The sequence below is a fragment of the Colobus angolensis genome, unplaced genomic scaffold (genome assembly GCF_000951035.1).
Source record: "Colobus angolensis palliatus isolate OR3802 unplaced genomic scaffold, Cang.pa_1.0 Scaffold27, whole genome shotgun sequence".
Lineage (NCBI taxonomy): Eukaryota > Metazoa > Chordata > Mammalia > Primates > Cercopithecidae > Colobus > Colobus angolensis.
The window spans coordinates 3,070,510-3,093,989 of record NW_012115932.1 but is presented as its reverse complement, the minus strand read 5'-3'; the positions used below and the strand labels follow the sequence as shown (position 1 = coordinate 3,093,989).

Sequence of the window (23,480 nt, the reverse complement as noted above, 5' to 3'; positions counted from 1 at the left end):
TACAGTGGGAAAAATGTACCAATGAAATGAATACTCTAAAATTTCTATTCTATCTTTAAATATTTAAATTTTACTTCATAATTAAGAAATACATTTTAATTGAATCACTTTGAGTCCTCAAACTCTTCTGCATTGTATATCCTCATAATAACCTGTCACAAAGAAAACAGCATACATTTCTGAAAAAAGGTACTTATTAGAATTCAGTAATTTTATGTATCTGATTAGCTGCTAAAACTACTTCTGAATGTATAAATAGTGATATACACACCTTTAACATCACCATACACATTTAAGTTTTTGCAAGAGATCCTTGCCTGAACATAATGTTCATTTTGTCATTCAACAAAGACGTAAAATATCTGTGGTAATATAGAACAGATAATCAATGTTTTAAGAAAAGATATTTATTATTTACACCACTGAAATTAGTCCTGTAAGAACAATATACACCATGTTTCTTTAAAAGGATCAATTCCTTTCAAATACAAGAACTGTATAAAGCAATATTGTCAACACAAAACAGTGGTCACATTACATATCTGCAGGCTTAAGCATTGCAAATAATATATTTTTTTAATCTTACGACTAGATATTTTCACTGAAACAGTGTTAGCATTTAGACGAGATATAGCTGGAACAGAACAAAAACTTTTTGTTCATGCTTTTTAGGAATGAATCAGTGATATGTCCCTTTTAAAAATTTATTGCCTTTAACTGCTTTTATGACAATGGTTTTAGGCAGATTATACTTAGCCACCAAAAAGAGACTCATTTTTGTTCCTTAGTTTTTATTCTTCAGTCTTCTGTTTCTCATACTAAGACACAGCTGTATCAAGACTGACGTTTTCCAGCTTTACTTGGACATGTACACACATACAGGCCTAACTGAGACCGCTCAGAATTTAGAAATGTAACTAGTGGCATACAGAAGAGAAACTGTGTCTATGACAAAGGAATAAAAAATTCTTGATAATTTTAAGCATAACAAACTAGGTTCTTTAATCAAAAACTTTTTTTTTTTTTTGGTTTTAAAGGGGAAAGCACTAGTTTCAACATGGGTTCGGTCTTAGATTTAGTCAGACAATAACACGATGAGACAAAAACACAAAACATAACTTGTTTCCAAAGTCACAAAATGACATTGTTGAGCATACATTTTTCTCCACTGTGTGTGTGTGTGTGGTTGGGGGGTGGGGGGGAGGGGTCAGCAACCAACGCTGGAGAAAATATTTTTCAAGAGTAACAGAATATTCATATAGGGGACAAGCATTTTTTTAGCATATTGCTATCATCTTCAAAAAATATAAAATTAAATTTACAAAAAACTGGAAGACCAAGTATAAGCATTATGGTATTTGCTTCAGTGTCCAGCACTATCATAATGATTTCTAGCATAAAAGCAAGAAGTTCTTGGATCTTAAGTATCTTCAATAACTGTCAGTATAACTTGTAACTACTGTCCTTGCTTCTTTGAGAGATATCTGCAAGAAATAAAATAAAGATAGCAAAGCTGTATCATGCTAAATTCATGAAGATAACCTAACTTTCCTCCCAAAGGAGTTTATTCTAATAACGAAACATTTCAAGATGAGTATTCTTAATAATCACTTATATCTACTGATTATGTGCATGCACAGTTCTAAGTACAGGTATTAACTTATTTAGTCTTCATAACAGCTCTAAGGAGTTTCTATTAGAATTATTCCTACTTTACAGGCACAAAGAAGTTAAGCAATTTGCCCAAATTCACACAGCTAGAAAGTGGAAGAGCCTAGATTCAAAACAAGGCTCCAGAGGTCGTACTCATTGACTATCACTCCATACTGCCTTACTTCCAATGTGAAGGTCACTATATTAACTAGTATTTTAACTTCCAAATACAGCTCCAACTCCATAAAGATCTTATTTTTCTTACAGCAAGACAGTGGGCAAAAGATGCTAAAGGTCTTTGATCAAGAGTGTAAAAGATATAAGACATTAACTTACTAAGCAAATGTTTTTCATATTGTTTAACAGAAATCTACCACTAAATTAAAAACGTGATCTCTATTTCTCACATTTACAAATTACTATAATTGGTGGTGTGGGGATGGGGAAAGAGTTCCTAAAATCAGCAAACCTGAACATGTTTTGCTGGTACAATTTGCTCACTTTGTGGCACTGCACTAAGCATTTACTATCTTCATGACTCAGTTACGTTATCTGCAATGCAAAGATGGGGGTAAAAATGTCTGTTTTGTCTTCCTATTAGGATTACAGACTCTTAGAAGACCTGTGTCAAAGTGATCTGAAAAGTCAAAAGTGGAATCTGAAAAGCCAAAGTGTTATTATTACACAAATAGTTTATTTTGGTGCTGTATTACTGGAACCAGATCCCTAAAGATCTAATTCCCCCCAAAATACTTGTAATACATAGTAACACCTTCCACTTATCCGGGGGCTTTTCTCTGTCTCAAAACCTTCATGTTTATATGAACGCCTATATAGATTTGTGTATACATTTGAGTTTAGATAAAAGACTGAAAGACTATATACCAAGATGGTAACAGTGGTTATCTTTAAAAAGGAAAATCATGAGTAATCGTTTTTTTTAGTGGGATAAAGTTTTCTAATTTTTCTGCTACACACAAGTTACTTGTAATTTTTAATAAATAAATAGATGAAATTTTTACATGTGTTTTATTTTATCCTTACATTATGTTACAGTATGAGAAGAGGGATTACATGATTCATAAAGGAGTAGCCTACCTAACATCACAAAATAATTTACGGGCGGCATCACCAACATATGCTAGTCTCTCAAGTTCTCTCTTCTAGAAGTATTAAAGAGCTTACAAGAGGTATGTTTATGAACAAGTTAGAGGTTAAGATGAAAGGGGAAAATACTTTCGGGGGTAGATCACTGGATTAGAAAATGTTTTTAGAAGTCACCTATTTTAAATAAAAATTAAGACAGCTATATAAATACTGGGGTCACTGATGAAAAATAATTTTTTCTTCATTGATGTAAAAAGAAAATAAATAAGCAATTAAAACTTACCTTTCCCAATATTTGTGATTTAGATCCAAAAAGTCATCTAATTTTGCTATTTCCTTGAGGTACTGAGTTAATTTTAAAAGTTCTTTGTCTTTATCTCGATTTAGGTGCGCTTTCATAAAAGGCCTTATCTATTAGGAAACAAACATTACTCAACACATCACAATGTGATAAGGAAAACTAACAAATCTATACTATCATTTCAATTAGAGTTAATGAGGTTAAAATATCACCAAGAACATAAATACTAAAAATTACTTTTATATTAGCTTAACTAGAAAGTCATGTATAATGTTTACAAATGACAAACTCTCCCACCTATGTTACCGAACATTATCTTTTCAATCTGAACCTGACAACACCAGCTTTCTTATAGCACTTGAATCCATACATAGCTACTCTACTTTGCAAAACTACTTAGCCCTTCCTGCTTCCTATCATTCTAGTTGCTTCTAATTATTTATTCCTAAAAATTTAACCCAAATACCAGCTTGATCTAACAGTAGTGAGATACATTTTAGCAATGATTTTTTATTTTTCTATTAAATTTTTATATAGCTGATACCATTATACATTTATATAACCTGTTTCCTCCTACACTTTATCATAAGCATTTTTATCATTAAATTCTCCATTAAAATCATTTTTAATTATGCAAGAGTTTTCCATAAAAAGAACTGTCATATTTTCCAAATGTTTAAGGCTGATTTATTTTATGATGAAAAACAGTTTAAAAAGCATTATTTCAAACCACACAAGTCAGAATAATAGACTGAGGTAGGGGGCTGCAATTAGTAAGGAATATCATATCTTGACTTGAGTGGCGGTGCTATGAATGCATATGTTTATATGCAATCTTTATCTAGATTTTTGCATATATCTATGCTTAGAAAACACTAGAGGACTATACATCAAGATGGTAATTGTGTTTATCTTTGAAAAGGAAAATCATGAGTAATTTTAGTGGAATGAAATTTTTTACAAGAATTATCTTTACAGTTTGTTAAACTATAAACGTATGCACTTTTTCTTATTTTACAGCTTCAATAAAGAATTCTGCTGTTTTGTGAAAGACATCTGCTCAAATATCTTCATACAACTCAAGATAGTCTTTCAATAATTTTAAATTAATTTTGGATAATATGATATAACTAAGATTTACTTCAAAATATTGAGAGGGAAGTAGGGTATAGAGCAAACAATAATCATCCATGAATTAATAAGCTAACTTAAACTGAATAATATCTACATGGGGGTTTAGGCAATTTTATATAGTTCTGTTTATATTTGAATTTTTCTGTTATCTTTAAAAGAAAATCATACATATTCCTAAAGCACACATATTCTTAAAGCACACATGTAAGCACTGATTTCATCATACTTAGCAAAGTATTAATATATTCTTTTGATTTGGAGAAAATGAAAATTGGTCATTAGTTATTAATTTTACACAGTTAACACTGAAAAATGAATGATATTTAATCACTGTCACTTACTGAGAAGCAAGAACAATGAGTGAGCCCAAAGGAGTCTACTACCATATCTATTAAGTGTAAGGAAGGGTTTAAGTATTTTTTACATACTTTACTTCTGTCAATGGAAAAACACCACCAATCTGAAATGGACAGAAGAAAATTTCCCCAGGTATTCTACTCTCATCAGAACAGCTTGGTGCCAGTGACCTCCACACTGTTAGCGGGCTCCCATACTGCTTGAAGGGCACCAGTCAGAGCTGTCAAAGGGAGTCTTCTCAGAAATCAGCATTTGTGGGAGATACCACTTCCAAAAAGGCAGTGCAGCAGTGCTGTCTCCCAGCAGCATTGAATGTGGGGGATGAAGACGACACTTTACAGGGCCTTGCTTAGGCCCTGGGGATGGGAGTAAACAGAGGCATGATATGAGGATGTAGTGAAATGAGTTTCTGCATAATCCTGGGTGATATGGTAATGTTTTAAAGTATTCCTTCATTCACTTCCTAAGGACTAAAAGGCAACAGATTAACTTTTAAACAATTAATATATAATGTACTAAAGTGTCCAAATTTAAACAGCAGGAAATTACAGGGTTGGTGGGTAGTAAATAAGATTTTCAACCCAAGGCTCTGCTAAGTTATTTTTACTTTCCAAACATTTGCTCTTAAGCACTATTAAACAACAAAACTAAAATATTCTAATGATTCTGGTTCTAAAATTTAAAATAAATTAAGGGTGAAAATCTATTCACCTAATTGACTTCACTTGCTCCAGTATAACCACTGTTTACTGTATATTTTTAAATATTGATCTAAGTGATCACTAAAAGGACAGGAAACCACCCTCTTGTCTCAGGTCAAGAAAGCATTTTTAGAAACTTAAGATTGTCCAGATTAGCTGAATTCTCCTATATCACTATTTCCTTGTATGGACAATAAAAATGGAGTTTTCAGCTGATAAGCTGCTTTATCTGTGAACAAGATTCACATTCTTTTAGTGTAATTCTAAATTCATATTCACAGCACCTTCCATATATTTCAAACCTTATGACTGACAAACTTATGTTTAATAGAACTATTTTCAAAATAAGCAGTCTTATTTTTAAGATCTACATGAAATCTTTGAGATTTCTACCAAGCGCATTATGAAAGCATGATAACAAAACACAATATTTGAGGATATTTCTCCATTTTAGAACTGTTTCTGGACTGGGCAAAGTCGCTCATGCCTGTAATCCCAGCACTTTGAAAGGCTGAGACAGGTGGATCGCCTGAGCTCAAGAGTTCGAGACCAGCCTAGGTAGGCAATGTGGCAAAACCTTGTCTCTACCAAAAATACAAAAAGTAGCCAGGTGTGGTGGTGTGCACCTGTAGTGCACCCAGCTACTCGGAAGGCTGACATGTGAGGATCACTGGAGCAAGGGAAGTCGAGGCTGCAATAAGCTATGACCATGCCACTGCACTCCAGCCTGGGTGACAGAGCAAGACCCTGTTTCAAGAAACAAACAACAAAAAACCCTATCTGTTTCTATGATGGTGTGGGCATATCTTTAACCTTAATCTTAACCTTTAATCTTTAACCTTAAAAGAGGTTTTCATGAAGTGTTATCTTGGGTAGATTAATTTTATAAAAAAGAGGTTTTCAATAAAAGACATACAAGGACCACCCATGGAGCGTCTAAATCTACCTCTGGAATTGGAATTTAGGGGATGGGGACATATGTTTTTTTAGGAATTCTTTTAGTGGGTCTACTAAGTACGGTCTTTTAGAAACCCTACTGTAAAGTAACATAAAGAAATAGACATTTATAATAACATCTCTCCCTGCATCAAGAGATGAATGGAACTCAAATGTTGGTTAGGAAAATAAAGTTTCTTCTAAACAAACATGAAACTAATGATAGTATTTTTTTTAAAAAAAAGCTAAAGGTCTCCTCAAAAATTATTCCTTGACCATCATGGGCTCACCTCCTTGCAAGAATAGGTAATAACCATTAGTTTCATAGATAATTAAGTTTATATCAATTACATTTCTTCTCAAGACTCAAGAATACATTTTTGTACCTTATACCTGGTGAAGCACATGTAAGAAAAGCACTTCTCCCCAAGCCTTAAACAGAAACCAGTAAGGACAACATAACCACTTTTCTTCCAAGTCAATAGTTTTTATACTTGTGGCAATTCACTACCTAGATTAGCATTCTTTCCCTAAAATATCCTCATGGTAAACAAAAAATCAAATTAACAAAAGAAAGGTTTAAAAAATATACTTTAAGTTTTTCCCTCTTGTCTTTTAGAACTACAAAACCCAGCTAGTAGAAAAGTTTAGGACTGAGGATAAAAACATCTCAGTGTCAGGACTGCGACTTCAAATGGAGACTCCATATGCAATAGTGCCATAGTATAGAGCTATCTTTTCCATTTTCATATTGCGCCAACATGTAATCAACTATGGGTACCAGAAACTTTTAAGTTTCAAATTTCACTCTTACCAATTTTACAGTTACCAAGATGAAATGTCACATAAGATTGCATGCAATTGCATGCTAGGATTGTCACTGACTTAGGAACCAAGTCACTAGAGTCTAACCCAAATTCTGCCATTAGCCAGTTACATACACAATCTTGGGCAAGTCAGGAACTTCTTCAACCTCAGACTGTTTCCAAAGTTAAGAAGGTGGGGAAGAGATGACTGTGGTTCCTTTTAGCTCTAGCAACGTCTAATTCTAAGACCTGTACTTGCCCTCTAGGAATTTTCAAAAACGTCTTTAGTTTCAGTTTAAAAAGAAAAAACAAAGTACCCTTACTGCCATTTCTCAAGCTAACCAGAATGTTTAAAATGCCAAGATTTGTATACCTAAAAAAAATAACTAATGATTTTACTTTTGATGCTAAAAGTCAATGTTGGGAAGCCCATGTTGCTCCCACAGAGCTAATTAAAAATAAAATACTTGGGCCAGGCACAGTGGCTCAAGCCTGTAATCTCAGTACTTTGGGAGGTCGAGGTGGGCAGATCATGAGGTCAGGAGTCCTAGATCAGCCTGGCCAACATGGTGAAACCCCGTCTCTACTAAATATACAAAAATTAGCTGGATGTGGTGGTGTGCTCCTGTAATCCTAGCTACTCAGGAGGCTGAGGCAGGAGAATCACTTGAACCCAGGAGGTGGAGGCTGCAGCGAGCCGATATCGCACCACCGCACTCTAGCCTGGGCGACGGAGCGAGATTCTGTCTCAAAAATAAACAAACAAACAAACAAACAAATACGTGGATGAACTAGCTAACTATGGAGACATCAACGCAAAAAAGACAAAGGTCAATTTCTACATGAATTGTTCTTAAACTTTTCTTGCCTGTGACATAAGAATACAGTACTTCCAAAAATATATGAAATTCAACAGTGCTTACTACAAAAGTTCTACCACACAGTCCAGATTACGTGAGCACATAACAAGTAAAAGTATGTCTTACCTTTAGTCCATTCTGTGGGTTCATTAGAAAATTTCTCCCAATGTCATCAAACATAATGGTGTTTTTCTTGCTGTAAAACTCCGAAAACTTTCCCCATATAACACCAAGAGGCTTTACCTTAGAACAAAAGTTTACATTTAACTCAAATTTTATCAATATTTCATCCTGTCTTAAAAGCAAGAATACTGCAAACTGCCTTGCAGAACAATGCCAAAGCATTCCTTTCCTCCTGTGAGACAGGTGTGAACTAATTATTAAATGCAACCCACTTTAAAGCACAATGCATTTTGCAATACTGAAACTTCTGAAAGGCTGGTTCACGTCCAACTGAACTACACCCATTATAAAACTTTCCATAATTTTAATGTGAAGATTTTGGGTAAAATAAATTAATTATTTAATTTTTTAAAAATCCAAAGTAATTGTTTAGATGTCTGCTATGCAGTCACATGACTTCCTTGGTTAACACATTGCTTCTCAGAGCTTGGGAGTCACATGGAGTCTGCTTTCCAAACTAGAACACCCTAGTCAAAAAAAATGTATTTGGCTCTTTCAATTGATAATTTAAATATTTTATAGAGGAAAAACTCATTTTATCGTTAACTCAGTGGCACAGGTGCATAATTTCTAGGGAATTTGATTGCTTAACTTCAGAAGCACCATATTTTACAAATTCTTATTCTTATTTCTGAATTGTTAAACTGAAGCTTCAAAGAGATAATTTCTCATATAGTCTTACCTGTTGGTATTTGTGTAAAGTCTTTGTAAGACCACACAGGAAATAACACTGATTGACTATAGGGAGAATAAGTGGCTAGGTGCCAGGTGAAGGATGACTTTTCATTATGTACTTTATTCTGTTTTTAGTCATTACACATTTGGAAAATTTTTTAAATTAATTTTTAGAAAATTACTTTTGCTGAAGACAAAAGTCTTACGGTATTATGAGAACAGAATGTAATAATAAATATATGAGATTAAGTGGTAATAAATAAATAGTGATAAAGGTTGTCACTTTAAAATTTTTTTCCTCCTATAATTTAATTTGGAGAAAGCTTTTTCCTTCTTATTGTCCTGCCTATTACAAAAAATGTTAATGAAAGATTTTAATTTACTAAAATTTTACTTTCCTGATTTTCTTTTTTTGCTACTAATCTTGTTTACTACTGAAATAGAAACCGCCCACTCCAGCCCTGCAAAATAAGACAAATATATAGGAACTAATATAATAAGCCATATTTTGAGGATTTTTAGCTAACAAAAGCCTCAAGAAATATGACAACAGAGGTCACTTTTTATGACATCCAGAATAAAAATCCTATATCCTCTTAAAAAGTGCTGTCATTTGGTAATTAGGTCAAGCACCATATATATGTTCCCCAAAACACAAACTACTTTGTTCTCAATTAGAAAAGTAATATTGCTAACTATAAAAAAAACTTGAAAATACTGAAAAGCACAAAGGAAAATTTTAAATCATCAATAATCTAGTCAGTACCAAAGACAATAATTCAATATTCTGATATATTGGCTCTAGGCATTTTTATAAACAAGAGCAGCCTCAGAGACTTGACAGGTTCTTTGTTAAACTAAGAGTAATCCTGAACCAAACAAAGGTTAAGAACTATTTTCTAATGGCTTACAACAGTGTTCTCTAAAATACTTCTTTCACTTAAATGTGTCATGAAAATTTCTAAATCATTACATATCCTACCACATCAAATGATGAGCCACAGTTCCTTACATAGATAACAGTAGTTTATATATCCAATTCCCTACTGCTGGATACTGAGGATTATTTTTATTCCTTTTTCACGGTTATAAAACATGTTTAACATTTCCCTAAGTAATTTTTAGCATTAAGATTTTGTAAATGTATTATTTTACCTTAGTATATAACAAGTTATCTTTTTCCCGATACATGCAGTATTTACTTTATAGAACAAGTCCCCATGCCCTTAAATCATTCTATTTATGGTTTTCATGATTTTAATACCATCTCCCCTAAGGTTTCCTCGTATCCTAAGTTCTCCTCAATTCCTATTAGTTTGGGTGTTTTTATTTTATTTTTATTTTGTTGAGATAGAGGCTTGCTCCATCACCCAGGTTGGAGTGCAGTGGCGTCATCTCAGTTCACTGCAACCTGCGCCCCCTGGGTTCGAGCAATTCTCCTGCCTCAGCCTCCCGAGTAGCTGGGATTACAGGCGTGCACTATCCAGCCCGGCTAACAGTTTGAGTGCTTTCAAATGGTATGGACTGTGTCTCACTCATCTCCTTATTTCCAACAGTGCCAATCACAGGACCTTCCAGATAGTAGGAACTTAAAAATATAAGTAGTTACTTGACAAGTAAAATAACTGGTTAGCCCAACCCTTTTCTCTGATTGTTCTTGTTGCTATTCTCTAGCATCACCCCGAAGTACATGCATCATGATGCATCTGCTTTTATTACCAGTTTCATACAGGGCAGAGTGAGTGTTTTCATTTGTTCCTAGTATCTTCCTTGATAATATTCAGTATTTTTCTCACCTACTCTGCCCAGTAACATTGTGCGGCCATCAACACAGGTCAATTACGCACAATCACAAGTTCCTTTCTTGACAGTCCTGCTTCAAGATCCTTAATTTTATCATTAAAATTCAAATCTTTCAACCTTAAATACATTTTGCTATGTCAAAACTCAACCATTTTATTATTCACTCAGATGAATCTCTATAGTCTTTCTTTAATTTACTCCATCACTATAAACATAACAAGTACACTGGAAAATAACCATGTCATTAAATAGAAGTAAAATGACTTCTTACGTCTATTAATCCTCTCCTTGGAGTATGTACTGTTATCATAGCAGCACTATCCAACATGAAAGTAATCTTATAATTTGCATTTGTGCTCACTCCCAGCTCCTATAAACACAAATATTCATGAGGTTAAAACATAGTAATATGGAAAACTTCAGATTTTCTGAATATTCTAGCTGCAATTTCTCATAATGCCAACTTTCTACATCACTGGCCACTGCATCTTGCTGAACAACTAGGAAGTATTTTAGTTTCACTTAGCTAAGTCAATAAATGCTAGACCAAGGAAAATAAGCTGGAAATAGATTACTTCCTCATCTCCATTTAAGGAGAATACTGACTCTTTAAGTATTACACACCAGAGCAAAAGAAGGAAAATAAAGTATTATTGTAAAATGAGGAAGAATGTGGGGGAGGGGACAAACTTAGTTATACTTTTTCTTAAAAAAAAACCTACGGATTCAGTACAATCCACTTATTAAACACACTTTAAGAAAAACCTCTACTCCCAATAATGGCATTTATCTATATACTAAGTGCCGTCCAGTAAGAATAAAATTAATTCAGTTCTAGAACTTTTAACAAGACAAATGCAGTTTGAAAATATTTTTAAATGGATTGCTTTCTAACACTTACTTTCATTTTAGCTTCAATCCACTTCATATTTGTTGCAGCTAAAACATGAGGAATGATAATACATATGAAAATCTTGAATTTCTTTAAAAAAAATCTGTATAAATAAGTTTTCTAAGCAAAACTAAAAGTTTAAATGCATCAGATTTAACAGTTCCTAGCATCGTTATGGTAATTTTCTGCTAAATATTGATAAAAGTAAACTTACTGCAGTGTGTCTTCAAGACAGAATAAATTTTAAACAACTTTTATCTATAAGATTCAGGTAACCTATGCTCAAAAGAACTGTGGACCTAGGAAATTTATAAATCAAGACCTAAACTCTCTTTTAAAATCAGCCCTGACACTCTTATCACCCAAACTTAAACTCGGGTGACTGGATCACTTTTCCCCATGTTCCTACTTCTAGGCAATGCACAGGTATACACAGTGTCAATATAAGCATATTGTTATGTGTCAAAAGTTTATGTTGAAAACCAGCTAGTTAGGTTCAATGAAAATCTGCATTTTGTCAGTCTCAGCAAATTAAAACTCTCTGAGTCTAGCAACTTCTAACAAGAAATCTGAGACAAATTCATAAAGTATACCTGCATCATGTATCTGCTTATTGTCAGACATTAACCAGCTTTGAGATCATTAATACTAAACTTAAATCCTCATCTTTATGTGCTCTCCTGGTTTACTGGACTAAACTATACAGGTATAACCAAGTAAAATGTTTAAAAAGAGAAAAAGCAATTTAATTATCTGAAGTGTGTGTGTGTAATTTTTAAAAGCAAAAGAGGAACCTGAGTTCTCAGAATAAAAAATCTTCAGCATGTACACATACAAAAAACAGAAGAATCACTTTACACATACGAAACTGGTCAGTTGAGCTAAAATTTTAAAGACTGTTGTATCTTCAATGAAACCATCATAAGATAGAAAAAAAAAATTAATTCAGTACTTATTTAGTATCTGCAATTACCAGATGAAAAACAAAAAGACTCACAGCTAATAAAAAGTTTCTAATTATTAAGTAACTATATGTCAGACATAGTACTAGTTGCTACACTGATACTTCTATTCTTACAACTAACCTGTTATATTTAGTTATCTTCATTTCTCAGATAAGGAAACTAAGGCTCAGAGAGATTAAGTGACCTGCTCAGTGTCACACAATAAGAAGAGAGTCAGAATTAAAATCTTAGTCTATTTAGCTCCAAAGTGAAGTACTCTTTTCAATGAACTACCACAAAATATCATAGTTTATAAAAATAATTTAAATATACGATTGTAAAAGGTTCTCAAATTTTATAAGTCTAGTTTAGTAACATTTGAAGCATAAACTTTTTTCTCAAATATCATCTTAGATGTCAAAGTTCCTAAACAAAAATTTGCTTACCAGCAAGCTTTCTTTACCTTATCCTACTAAACCAGAAAATTATATATTTTGACGATAATTTTAATCTTAACAGCTGTGAACTCACATATTTGTGGGGAGGAGGGATGTAAATCAATGCATTGCTTCATTTTTCAAGAAAATCTTGCTACCAAAAAACGTTAATTGAACTGAATAGTGTGCTTACTATTACAGTAGATATACTTCTTGGAGCAAACTCAGTATCTTATCACAGACCTGTACATTCTTGAAATGGTCCATAGACCACAATTTCAATGTCACTGCTTTAGTCCACATATTAATTTTTCCTTAAGTAATTCAAGTTGCCTTTATTTCCAGAGAACTATATCAGTGTGATTTATTTTTAAACACCTTTTTCCAAGTATTTTAAAACTGGAGTCAGGAAAAAAGGAGAAAGCAAAAATATTCTGAAGCATCAAGAATTCCACAGCAAAGATCAGAAGGAAAGGCTGGGCACGTTGGCTCATGCCTGTAATCCCAGCACTTTGGGAGGCCAAGGCAGGAGGATCACTTGAGCCCAGGAATTCGAGACCAGCCTGGGCAACACAGCGAGACCCTAAAGGTATGTCCCCAGTTTAAAAAAAAAAAATCAGAAGGAAAAACTTCAAATCAAGGTGGGGTCATTGGGAAAATTAGCTATTTTTATTCTTATACTATAATGTACTCATGTCCTATACTTAAAGTAACTATCTCACTGGTATTTGGCAAATATATGTGTAAGTTTATATTATGATACACACTTCATTTTAGAAATTTGCTAAAAAATGAAAACTATTTCATATTTAAACACAGGTCATTTTAAGTCACATTTTATACAGCACAATAATATATGGAACAACCTTATTTCCACAGAAATCTAAGCAAAAAAATACAGCTTACACCAAATAACAATGTCATAATCTTCATAGGCAGATGTTAGAAATTCATGAAGATATGGCCGCATTAACTCTACCCCAGTCTCTGCACAAGACCTGTGGTCTAAAAGAAAATTGATAATTATTAGTTTACCATCATGAACAAGTACCTAATACCAATTATTATAAAATGTAATATATTATGAAATGTAATATAAACATTCCAGTGCAAACTGCTTCAGAATGAATTATATCGGCTGACAAAAAGATGTCTTTCAAAACATACAATTTAAAATCCTTAAGATCCAATTTTAGTCGATCAATTTTGCTCAGTTTGCAAAAAGCAATACTGAAAATACAGGCTTAACTGGTAACCTGTAAATTTTTTTCTCACCTAATCTCTAAAGTTTAGATGTTATTTTTTAATAATGAAAAACAAACTATGTCCACTTATACTCACCTTAATCATCTATCTTGCAGATATAATCACATTTCATCAAAATGATAGGGCCAATTAACAAATTAATTAAATTTTTAAAAGCTATACATTAACTTTTATTTTAGGTTTAGGTTTAGAAATAAATTCCAACATCAGAAGTTAACTATTTCTTCCCAACATTATACATAAGCGGAACATCTTTCTTTTTCAATGAACACAAAACACTTTCTTTTTTTGAGACAGGGTCTCACTCTGTCACCCAGGTTGGACTGCAGTGGCACTCCATAGCTCACTGCAGTCTTAATCTGGGCTCAAGTAATCCTCCCACCTCAGCCTCCTAAAGTAGCTGGGACTAGGTGCATACCACCACATCCAGCTAATATTTTTAGTTTTTAGTAGAGTTGAGGTCTTGCTATGCTGCCCCAGTTGATGTCCAACTCCTGAGATCAAACGATTCTCCCACCTCAGCCTTCCAAAGTGCTGGGATACAGATGTGAGCCACTGCACCTGGCCTACATGAGAAATTTTAAATTCAAGAGTCTGCTTGAATATAATTAAACAGAAAACTAGTGATAAAATATCAAAAATAATTTTTTTAAATATTCCTTATAAAAAATCATAATCAACAGGAAATCACATGGTTAAATGATGATGCATCCATAAATTAGAACACTGGCCAAAAAAAAAATGTATATACATATATACATACACACACACATACATACATCATTCATAATAAACAATATTTTACTGAGATGATGTTCAATCTGTTATTAATTACAGGAGATTCATACAAACAGTCTAGAAGATATATATCAAATTATTAAGAGTGGTCATCTTTGGGTATCACTATTACAGATGACTTCTTTTTTTGGTTATCTCTATTTTCTACAATGAGCAATTTACTTTTGTAATAAGAAAAGTTTTCAAGTATTTCATGAGAACCATGAGTTGCTAAGAAAAAAAAAGAAAAGAAAAGAAAAGAAAGAGTTGTTGTGGGTAACAGAAAATGAAAAGCATCATTAACTGACTTACCAAATAATGTATAATCAACATCTAGTACCAAAAGCTTTTTCCCTTCCCTGGGAGGATTCAAAATTTCCACTTTGTACTCTTTCACTCTGCGAGAAATTTTCAGTAGGTTTTCTTCCCTAATCGAAAACATATAATTAGATAAAATATTCACTTATTCTCACATGACAACTGATTACTTCTAAAGCGAAAAGCACTTACCTATTTTCTACTTCAACTACTTCATCTTCAATATCAAAGTCATTAACAACATCATCATTGTCAGGGGGTGGACCTAAGACATCTTCCTATTAAGATGGAAAAAGTTTTGTTTTACCATATTATCCTTAATATAACAAATACATGCATAGCATAAAAATCAAATGAGAAATACAATTTGAGTTACAGAGTCTTTTAAGCCCACACTGGAAAATCTTGACAATTAATAATTCATTATGTATGTTTCCTGGGCAGATTTACCATATTAAATTTGACCATTTGCACTACTACTATACTTACATAGTTAATACCACATTCACGGTGCGGGTTTTATTTTTCATTGATTGCTAGACTGACAATTTTACCACAATTAAAACTATAATACAACAGTACAGTATAAATCATAGTATCTTCAAATGGACAAATAGTAACAAAAAGTAAACATTTACCAAGCTCTCCTCACGAGTTCCCATCATCATGATTTTAGTATTTGGTTTCAGTTTGAGAGCTCCAAGCTTAACATCATTTTCTGCAGGTTTGCCTACAATACAAGCAAATGACTGTTTTCTCACAGGTGCTGGTTTTACTATTCTGTTATACAAAACCCTAACATTAAAAGGTTTGGTACACACGTCACAGCAATTTTTGTTGTTTTTGTTTTTCCTACATTAACAAATTGTTTCTGCTGAATTAGTCATATCTAAGACACTAAGAAGTCAAAATTAATACAAGGGTTATTTTCTCCCCAGTTCTATGTTAGATGAACACCTTTATTCAACTACCTAAACAAAATTAATTCATGTTTTATTCTGTTGTTCAAAATGAATATTACTGTTTTCCAGGAAGCCTTAATTTAAAAATTGAGTGCCTAAGAAAATTGTAGATTTACTGTTACTCAAAACTCACTCTTCAATGATATGACAATCACAAAACACCATAAAAAATGCCTTTTAAACTGGATATGAATGCTGCCTGTAATTTTTAAATGTTGTCTTTACTTTTGAAACAGAAAAGATAATTTGGGAAGAGTACAAGGCCCTTGGGAAGAGTACAAAACACTGTGCTAAAAGGCAGATGTCAGAAAATAAATGAGTTTCATAAAGGACTTCCGTGTTAAAGGTTTAACAAGCAAATACCAACTGTCTAAAACATCAAAAGTAATCTTAATAATCATGGTATTTTCAAGGACACTTTAATATTCTCACTTTTACCACTAAAACAATTTTAAGAATATTTCTACTAAAGAAATCGCGAAAGGGAAAGACTTACTAAACAACAGATAGCAAGTATAAATTATTAAACAATTATACTCAAAATAATTATTAAAATCCATAATACTAAAAATTCAATGCAAAAACATCTGGAGAGGGGAGAGAATTACCTTTAACTTTGAGTCCAAGTAATTTTTGGCGTTCTGGAAGCACTCCTGTAAGGGTCTTGAGAAACTGTTTGAGATCAAGCACAGTATCATCTTCTGAAAGTGTGGTCACTGAATACTCCTGTCCACCCCATTTTACAATGATAGGGAGAGCCATTCTTGAAACATATGAGGAAGCAGCTTTCCTTCAGAAAAAAAATACCTGGAAAGAAAGACAAAAAGTGAACAAGTTAAAATAGATACCATATACTGAAGCCAAACTTTTAAGTTTTATGTGTACACTTTGAGCCCTATTTTACAAATGATGACACAGAGGATTTTTGTCCATACAAGAATACTACCAGAACACCAAAAGATCCTAGGACTCAAAGTTAAATTCCCCCACACTCCTAATTTTTGGCTTAGAGTTACTACTTTCTAATACTCTGACTCTCACTGTTCAACTGGAAATGTGCAATTATAAGCTATCATTCCTCCTGCTCTATTTGGTCAGGTTGATGCTACAGGCAAGTCCTTCCCTGATAGACCATCAACGTTCATTTAATATTTGAAAGGTAATGTGGTGTAGTTAAGAACACAGACTCTAGAGCCAGATGACCTGGGTTCAGATCCCGGATCTCTCCCACTTAGCTATCTAACTTTGAGAAGTTACTTGACTCTCAGTGCCTAGGTTTCCTCATCTGTAAAATAGGGATGATGATACTACCTACTTCTTAGGGCTCTTATGAGGATTAAATTAATTAACATTTACAAGTTACATAGTGCCTAGCACCTAGTAAACACTACATAAATTAAGTATTGGTTAAACAAAAATCTTTTTAAACTGAAAGTTTATTATGTTCCAGGCAGGCACTGTGCTAAATAAACAGTAAAGAGCCATTATTTGTTTCATATTTTATGAATTGAAGTTTTTACACCATCTCAGTAGAGAAAGTAATTTGATAAGTTTCCCCTCTTTTACAATTAAAGGAAACAACAGTTTTGAGAGGCTATGTAATCTGCACATAGACACAAAGCTAGTTACAGAACAGGTCTTCTAACTAAATCTTAAGTTCCTTCTCCTCCACAATTCTCTCTCTTCAGTTGAAAGTACAAGGGTTAAGACATCAAAGATCAGTGTATTAGCCTGTTTTCACACTGCCAATAAAGACATAACCAAGACTGGGAAGAGAAAGAGGTTTAATTGGACTTTACAGTTCGAGAATGGCTGGGGAGGTCTCAAAATCATGGTGGAAGGCAAAAAGCACTTCTTACATGGCAGTGGCAAGAGAGAATGAGGAAGAAGCAAAAGCAGAAACCCCTGATAAACCCATCAGATCTCACGAAACTTAGTCACTATCACGAGAATAGCACAGGAAAGACCGGCCCCCATGATTCAATTACCTTCCCCTGGGTCCCTCTCATAACACATGAGAATTATGGGAGATACAATTCAAGTTGAGATTTTGGTAGGCACAGAGCCAAACCATATCATTCTGCCCCGGCCCCTCCAAATCTCATGTCCTCACATTTCAAAACCAATCATGCCTTCCCAACAGTCCCCCAAAGTCTTAATTCATTTCAGCATTAACCTCAAAGTCCACAGTTCAAAGTCTCATCTAAGACCAGGCAAGTCCTTTCCGCCTATGAGCCTGTAAAATCAAAAGAAAGCTAGTTACTTCCTAGGTACAAAGAGGGTACAGGTATTGGGTAAATACAGCCGTTCCAAATGGGAGAAATTGGCCAAAACAAAGCAGTTACAGGGCCCATGCAAGTCTGAAATCCAGTGGGCAAATTTTAAAGCTCCAAAATGATCTCCTTTGACTCCAGATCTCACATCCAGGTCACGCTGATGCAAGAGGTGGGTTCCTATGGTCTTGGGCAGCTCTACCCCTGTGGCTTTGCAAGGTACACCCTCCCTCCCAGCTGCTTTTACGGGCTGGCACTGAGAGTCTGTGGATTTTCCAGGTGCACGGTACAAGCTGTCGTTAGATCTGCCATTCTGGGATCTGGAGGATAGTGGCTCTCTTCTCACAGCCCCACTAGGGACTCTGTATGGGGGCTCCGACCCCACAATTCCCATCCACACTGCCCTGGCAGAGGTTCCCCATGAGGGCCCCACCCCTGTAGCAAACTTTTGCCAGGGCATCCAGGTATTTCCATATATCTTCTGAAATCTAGGCACAGGTTGCCAAACCTCAATTCTTGACTTCTGTGTACCCACAGGCTCAACACCATATGGAAGCTACCAAGGCTTGAGGCTTCCACCCTCTGAAGTCACAGCCCAAGCTGAACATTGGCCCCTTTCAGTCATGGCTGGAGTGGTTGGGAAACAGGGCACCAAGTCCCTAGGCTGTACACAGCATGGGGACCTTTGTCCCAGCCCACGAAACCTTTTTTCCTTCCTAGACATCCAGGCCTGTGATGGGAGGGGCTGCCATGAAGGTCTTTGACAGCCTGGAGACATTTTCCCCTAGGTCTTGGGGATTAACATTAGGCTCCTTGCTACTTATGCAAATTTATGCAGCCAGCTTGAATTTTTCCCCAGAAAATGAGTTTTTCTTTTCTATTGCATAGTCAGGCTGCAAATTTTCCAAACCTCTATGCTCTACTTCCCTTATAAAACTGAGTGCCTTTAACAGTCCCCAAATCACCTCCAGTGCTTTGCTACTTAGAAATTTCTTCTGCCAGATACCCTAAATCATCTTTCTGAAGTTCAAAGTTCCACAAATTTCTAGGGTGGGGCAAAGTGTCACCAGTATCTTTGCTAATACATAACAAGAATCACTTTTACTCCACTTCCCAACAAGTTCCTCATCTCGATCTGAGACCAGCTCAGCCAGGACCTTACTGTCCATTTCACTATAAGAATTTTGGGCAAAGCCATTCAACAAGTCTCTAGGAAGTTCCAAACTTTCCACATTTTCCTGTCTTCTTCTGAGCCCTCCAAACTGTTCCAACCTCTGCCTGTTACCCAGTTCCAAAGTTGCTTCCACATTTTCGGGTATCTTTTCAGCAATGCCCCACTTCTACTGGTACAAATTTACAGTATTAGTCTGTTTTCACGCTGCTGACTAAGACATACCTGAGGCTGGCCAAGGTGGCTCACGCCTGTAATCCCCGAACTTTGGAGGCTGAGGCAGGTGGCTCACCTGAGGTCACGAGTTCAAGATTAGCCTGGCCAACATGGTGAAACCCTATCTCTACTAAAAATACAAAAAAAAATTAGCCAGGCATGGTGGTGGGCGCCTGTAATCCCAGCTAGTTACAGTTCCACAATGGCTAGGGAGGCCTCAGAATCATGGCGGAAGGTAAAAAGCACTTTTTACACGGCAATGGCAAGAGAGAATGAGGAAGAAGCAAAAGCGGAAACCCCCGATAAACCCATCAGATCTCATGAGACTTATTCACTATCACAAGAATAGCACAGGAAAGATTGGCCCCCATGATTCAATTACCTCCCACTGGGTCCCTCCCACAACAAGTGGCAATTCTGGGAGATACAATTCAAGTTGAGATTTAGGTAGGGACACAGCCAAACCATATCAGTCAGTAAATACAAAACCCACGGACACAGAACTAAGCACACAAAGATTATATAGTGGCTGCTACTCATGTAAATAACCAAACATATGTCTCTTCCTGTATAAAGCTTTCTACTTTTCATAAAACTCATTCCTCCCACAGTCCAGAGAACTGGATATTCTAATCTCAACGTATTGGTATTTCCAATGCTTTCACTTATTTGATGAAACATCCGATTGCACTCTTCATGCAACTATTAGGACCAACTGCAAGAAAGAGGGCAAATTTTTAATTTAAGCATCCAAAAATAATTTGAAAACAGTGTCTCCTACTAAGAGGCCAATTAGTAGAAGAGAGCACCATAAATTCACTTTTATATTTACTCATATATGAATACAAATATGAACTAAAAATGTATACTTACTCCTATGTTTACAACGTGTTCTACTGAAAACGTAAAGCAAGTGTGTTAGCTTAGGGTAATGTATTCCATTTTACACAGAACTGTAACAAATGTTATATTCTTCAATTAAAAGTGGACCTTTTGAGTTAAACCGAAAGACAGTTGAAATACTTTCTGTAAGAGGTAAGAATAAAAGGGAATCCTACCAGAACTAGAAAGGCAACCAGCACTAATATCGCATATACTGTGTTGAGTAGTAGCGCAGAGTTTGGAGTGAGATCATCTGAGTTCCAGGTGACTCTGGACAAGTCATTGCTCTTCTAGACTAGTGGTTTTCAAAGCGTGGTCCCTGGGCCAACCAACAGCATTGACCTCACTTGGTAATTTGGTAGAAATGTAATTGGGGCGGAGAGAAGGGACTTAGGAATCTGTGTTTTAACAAGGTCCATCCTCCTCACCTCTAATGCATGCTCAAATTTGAGAGCCAATGCTACAGGCTCTTCAATGTTTTCAGCCTTAAAAAAAAAAATGCCAGAGGGTATGGGCTTTATATGGTTAATAAAGCAGCATTAAAAACGTTATAAAGCACCTATCCCACAAGTGGAAATTCCAAGTTGGCAAATGCCTTAAAGGGCCAAGCAAAACAAACACCGTAAAAATTTTAAATGCATGTCTTTAAGATTTGTTTAAAAGTGACTGAACCTTATTTCATCATTATTAAGACCATTTACACCAATGAAGCAGTGTGACATAAACGCATGAGCTATTTTGCTTTCACATTTAACCTGCTTTCTTAGTATCTTGCATCATTTCAGAACCCATCAGATTTATAAACTGAGAAACGATTTGGGGTGTGGGGAGGAGTGAAGTTGGCAAACCCAAACAAGCAAGCAAAGAACACACTTCTATACGGTCAACCTAGGGTCAAGAATATCTGTTTACGTTCGAATTCTGCCTAACATACTGCGTTGACTTTGCCTAGTCAATCTACCTCTCGACCTCAGTCTTCTCAACAAGATGAGGCTACTAATATTCACTGGACAGGAGTAGTGTTAAGGCATGAAGTAACACCTGTGATAGCACTTTGTAAACTGTAAAATGCAATACGAATAGTGTTCATGATGGAATAACAACATGCTAAACAATTTAATTATCTCACTGAATCTTTACAATCCTGAACCAATAGCTGTTGTCCTCATTATACAAATGAGAGAATTAAACTTGCCCGGGACCACAAACCTAAAAAGTGGCAAATGAAGAAATTTTAAAGTATAGCTGTAAAAGTAACACTTTGGGAATTAATGGGAGGCTAACTTTCAACAATCCCAGCAAAAGGTAACCGTGAAGCACTAAGAATTCAAGGCAAGAACCGCACACCAGCAACAACTGCGAGGTGATGCAGCGTCGGGGGCTGTGCTGACTGATTTAGGGTAGCATCAGGAGGCAGGTGGAGCCTCCAGACCAAAAAGGTCGGGATGCTTTCAAGGAGTGTGAGAGGAGGGATGGACGAGCCTGAGAAGATGGAGGAATGAAGTCTAGGGACGCAAAAACCACTGGGAAACAGAAAGCCCTAGAAATAGGCGAGACGGCTGGATAGGAGGACAGCAGCCCCCGCGACTAAGCGGCCCGGGGCTAGGGGCCTGGGCGTCGGACTAGGATAGACACTATCCCCAGCCCGCCGCAGTGCAAGCCACGCCGCGAGTGCGGCAAAGCCACTGTCCCCGAGCCCCAACAGCGTCTCCATGGGGAGCGCGCCAGGGTGCCCCGCAACCCCTCACCTGGAGCGCGGTGGAACCAACGGCAGCGGACGCAGAAACCAGCCGCTGCGAGACTGAAAGCAACCGGAAGTGAAAGGCGGGACCGGAACCGGCTGAAAAACCGGAAGTGGGTGGTTTGAAACGGAAATGTGCTGAGGACTGAACAGCTGCTTCCTTTGAATCTCTTCGGGTGCTAATCAAATGGCCGCTGTGCGGGATCCCCACAAAGCCACGAAGAAGCCAGGCCTTTCCGAGACTGTAACCGCTGTGCAGATAGCCCCAATCCCTGGGTACTGCTCTCTCGTTCTGCGCGTGCGCTCGCTCTGGGCCGGGAGCGGGTGGGTGCTGCGGCGTGTGACGTCTCTAGTAGTGTCGGAACTGGGTGTGCTGCCTTCCCCAGGTGTCCTGAGGTCTTCGTGAGATTCAGGGCTAGGATTCGTGTGGCTATATCATGTTTCGAATGAAGCTTAAAAGGTGATCTTTGAGAACTTAAGACTTGAGACCCCTCCATGGGCCCAGGGACTGCGAACACTAATAATTTCAGAGACTTAGAATCTGAGGAAAATCTCCAATCTATGGGGAAACGGAAGAGGGTCAGGAAAGAGAAGGGGCAAGCTTCAGTGACTCAGAATCCAGGAAGCAAGTCTTATAGGAGAGCTGCGATCGAGATTACCATACTGTATCGAATCGTCCCAACCTTCCCATCCATACTTCCATACCGCCTTTCCTCTGAATGCAAGGAAAGCCGGTTACACAAACGCTGACAAAAGAATGTCAGACTTGAAAGGAAATTCAGAGCAGGCCCCATCTGGTCCATATAGCGAACTCCCAGTGAGCAGGACGGAAATGTAACTAATTCATGTTTCCCTCTTGGCAGTGAGGGAAAGGCAGCAAAGAGCCAAGTTTCGTATCTTAATAGTTCTTTAGTTAAGAGGCACACGCTATTTTGCATTCTTGCCTACTTTTTGATAATTTTTGGCTGCACTAGTAATGCATGAGTATCTGCTCATTTAAAAAACTCAAACTTTTTTTCAGTGAAAAGTATGCCCTTTTCTTCAGAAGAAAGTCTTAATGAAAAAAAAAAAAAAATCATTGCCCA

General features: G+C 36.0%; 1 protein-coding gene across 1 annotated transcript; it reads right to left on the bottom strand.

Moving 5' to 3' along the window:
* Nucleotides 1-389: 389 nt before the first annotated feature.
* On the bottom strand, nt 390-23,480 carry UBLCP1 (ubiquitin-like domain containing CTD phosphatase 1). The gene is made up of 11 exons (XM_011947692.1): nt 22,403-23,480; nt 16,721-16,919; nt 15,789-15,880; nt 15,343-15,428; nt 15,145-15,260; nt 13,696-13,794; nt 11,418-11,455; nt 10,788-10,886; nt 7,982-8,098; nt 3,044-3,171; nt 390-1,484 (listed from the first exon to the last, which is right to left on the bottom strand). The coding sequence occupies exons 2-11, from the start codon at nt 16,872-16,874 to the stop codon at nt 1,457-1,459; spliced, it is 957 nt and encodes a 318-aa protein (XP_011803082.1). The 5' UTR covers nt 16,875-16,919; nt 22,403-23,480; the 3' UTR covers nt 390-1,456.

Coding starts and splice junctions, on each gene's coding strand:
- UBLCP1 (XM_011947692.1), bottom strand. CDS start 16,874: ATGGCTCTCCCTATCATTGTAAAATGGGGTGGACAGGAGTATTCAGTG. Junction 11,456..13,695: donor TTATGACATTGTTATTTGGT/GTAAGCTGTATT, acceptor CTCATGTTTTAG/CTGCAACAAATATGAAGTGG. Junction 3,172..7,981: donor ACCCACAGAATGGACTAAAG/GTAAGACATACT, acceptor GTTTCCTAATAG/ATAAGGCCTTTTATGAAAGC.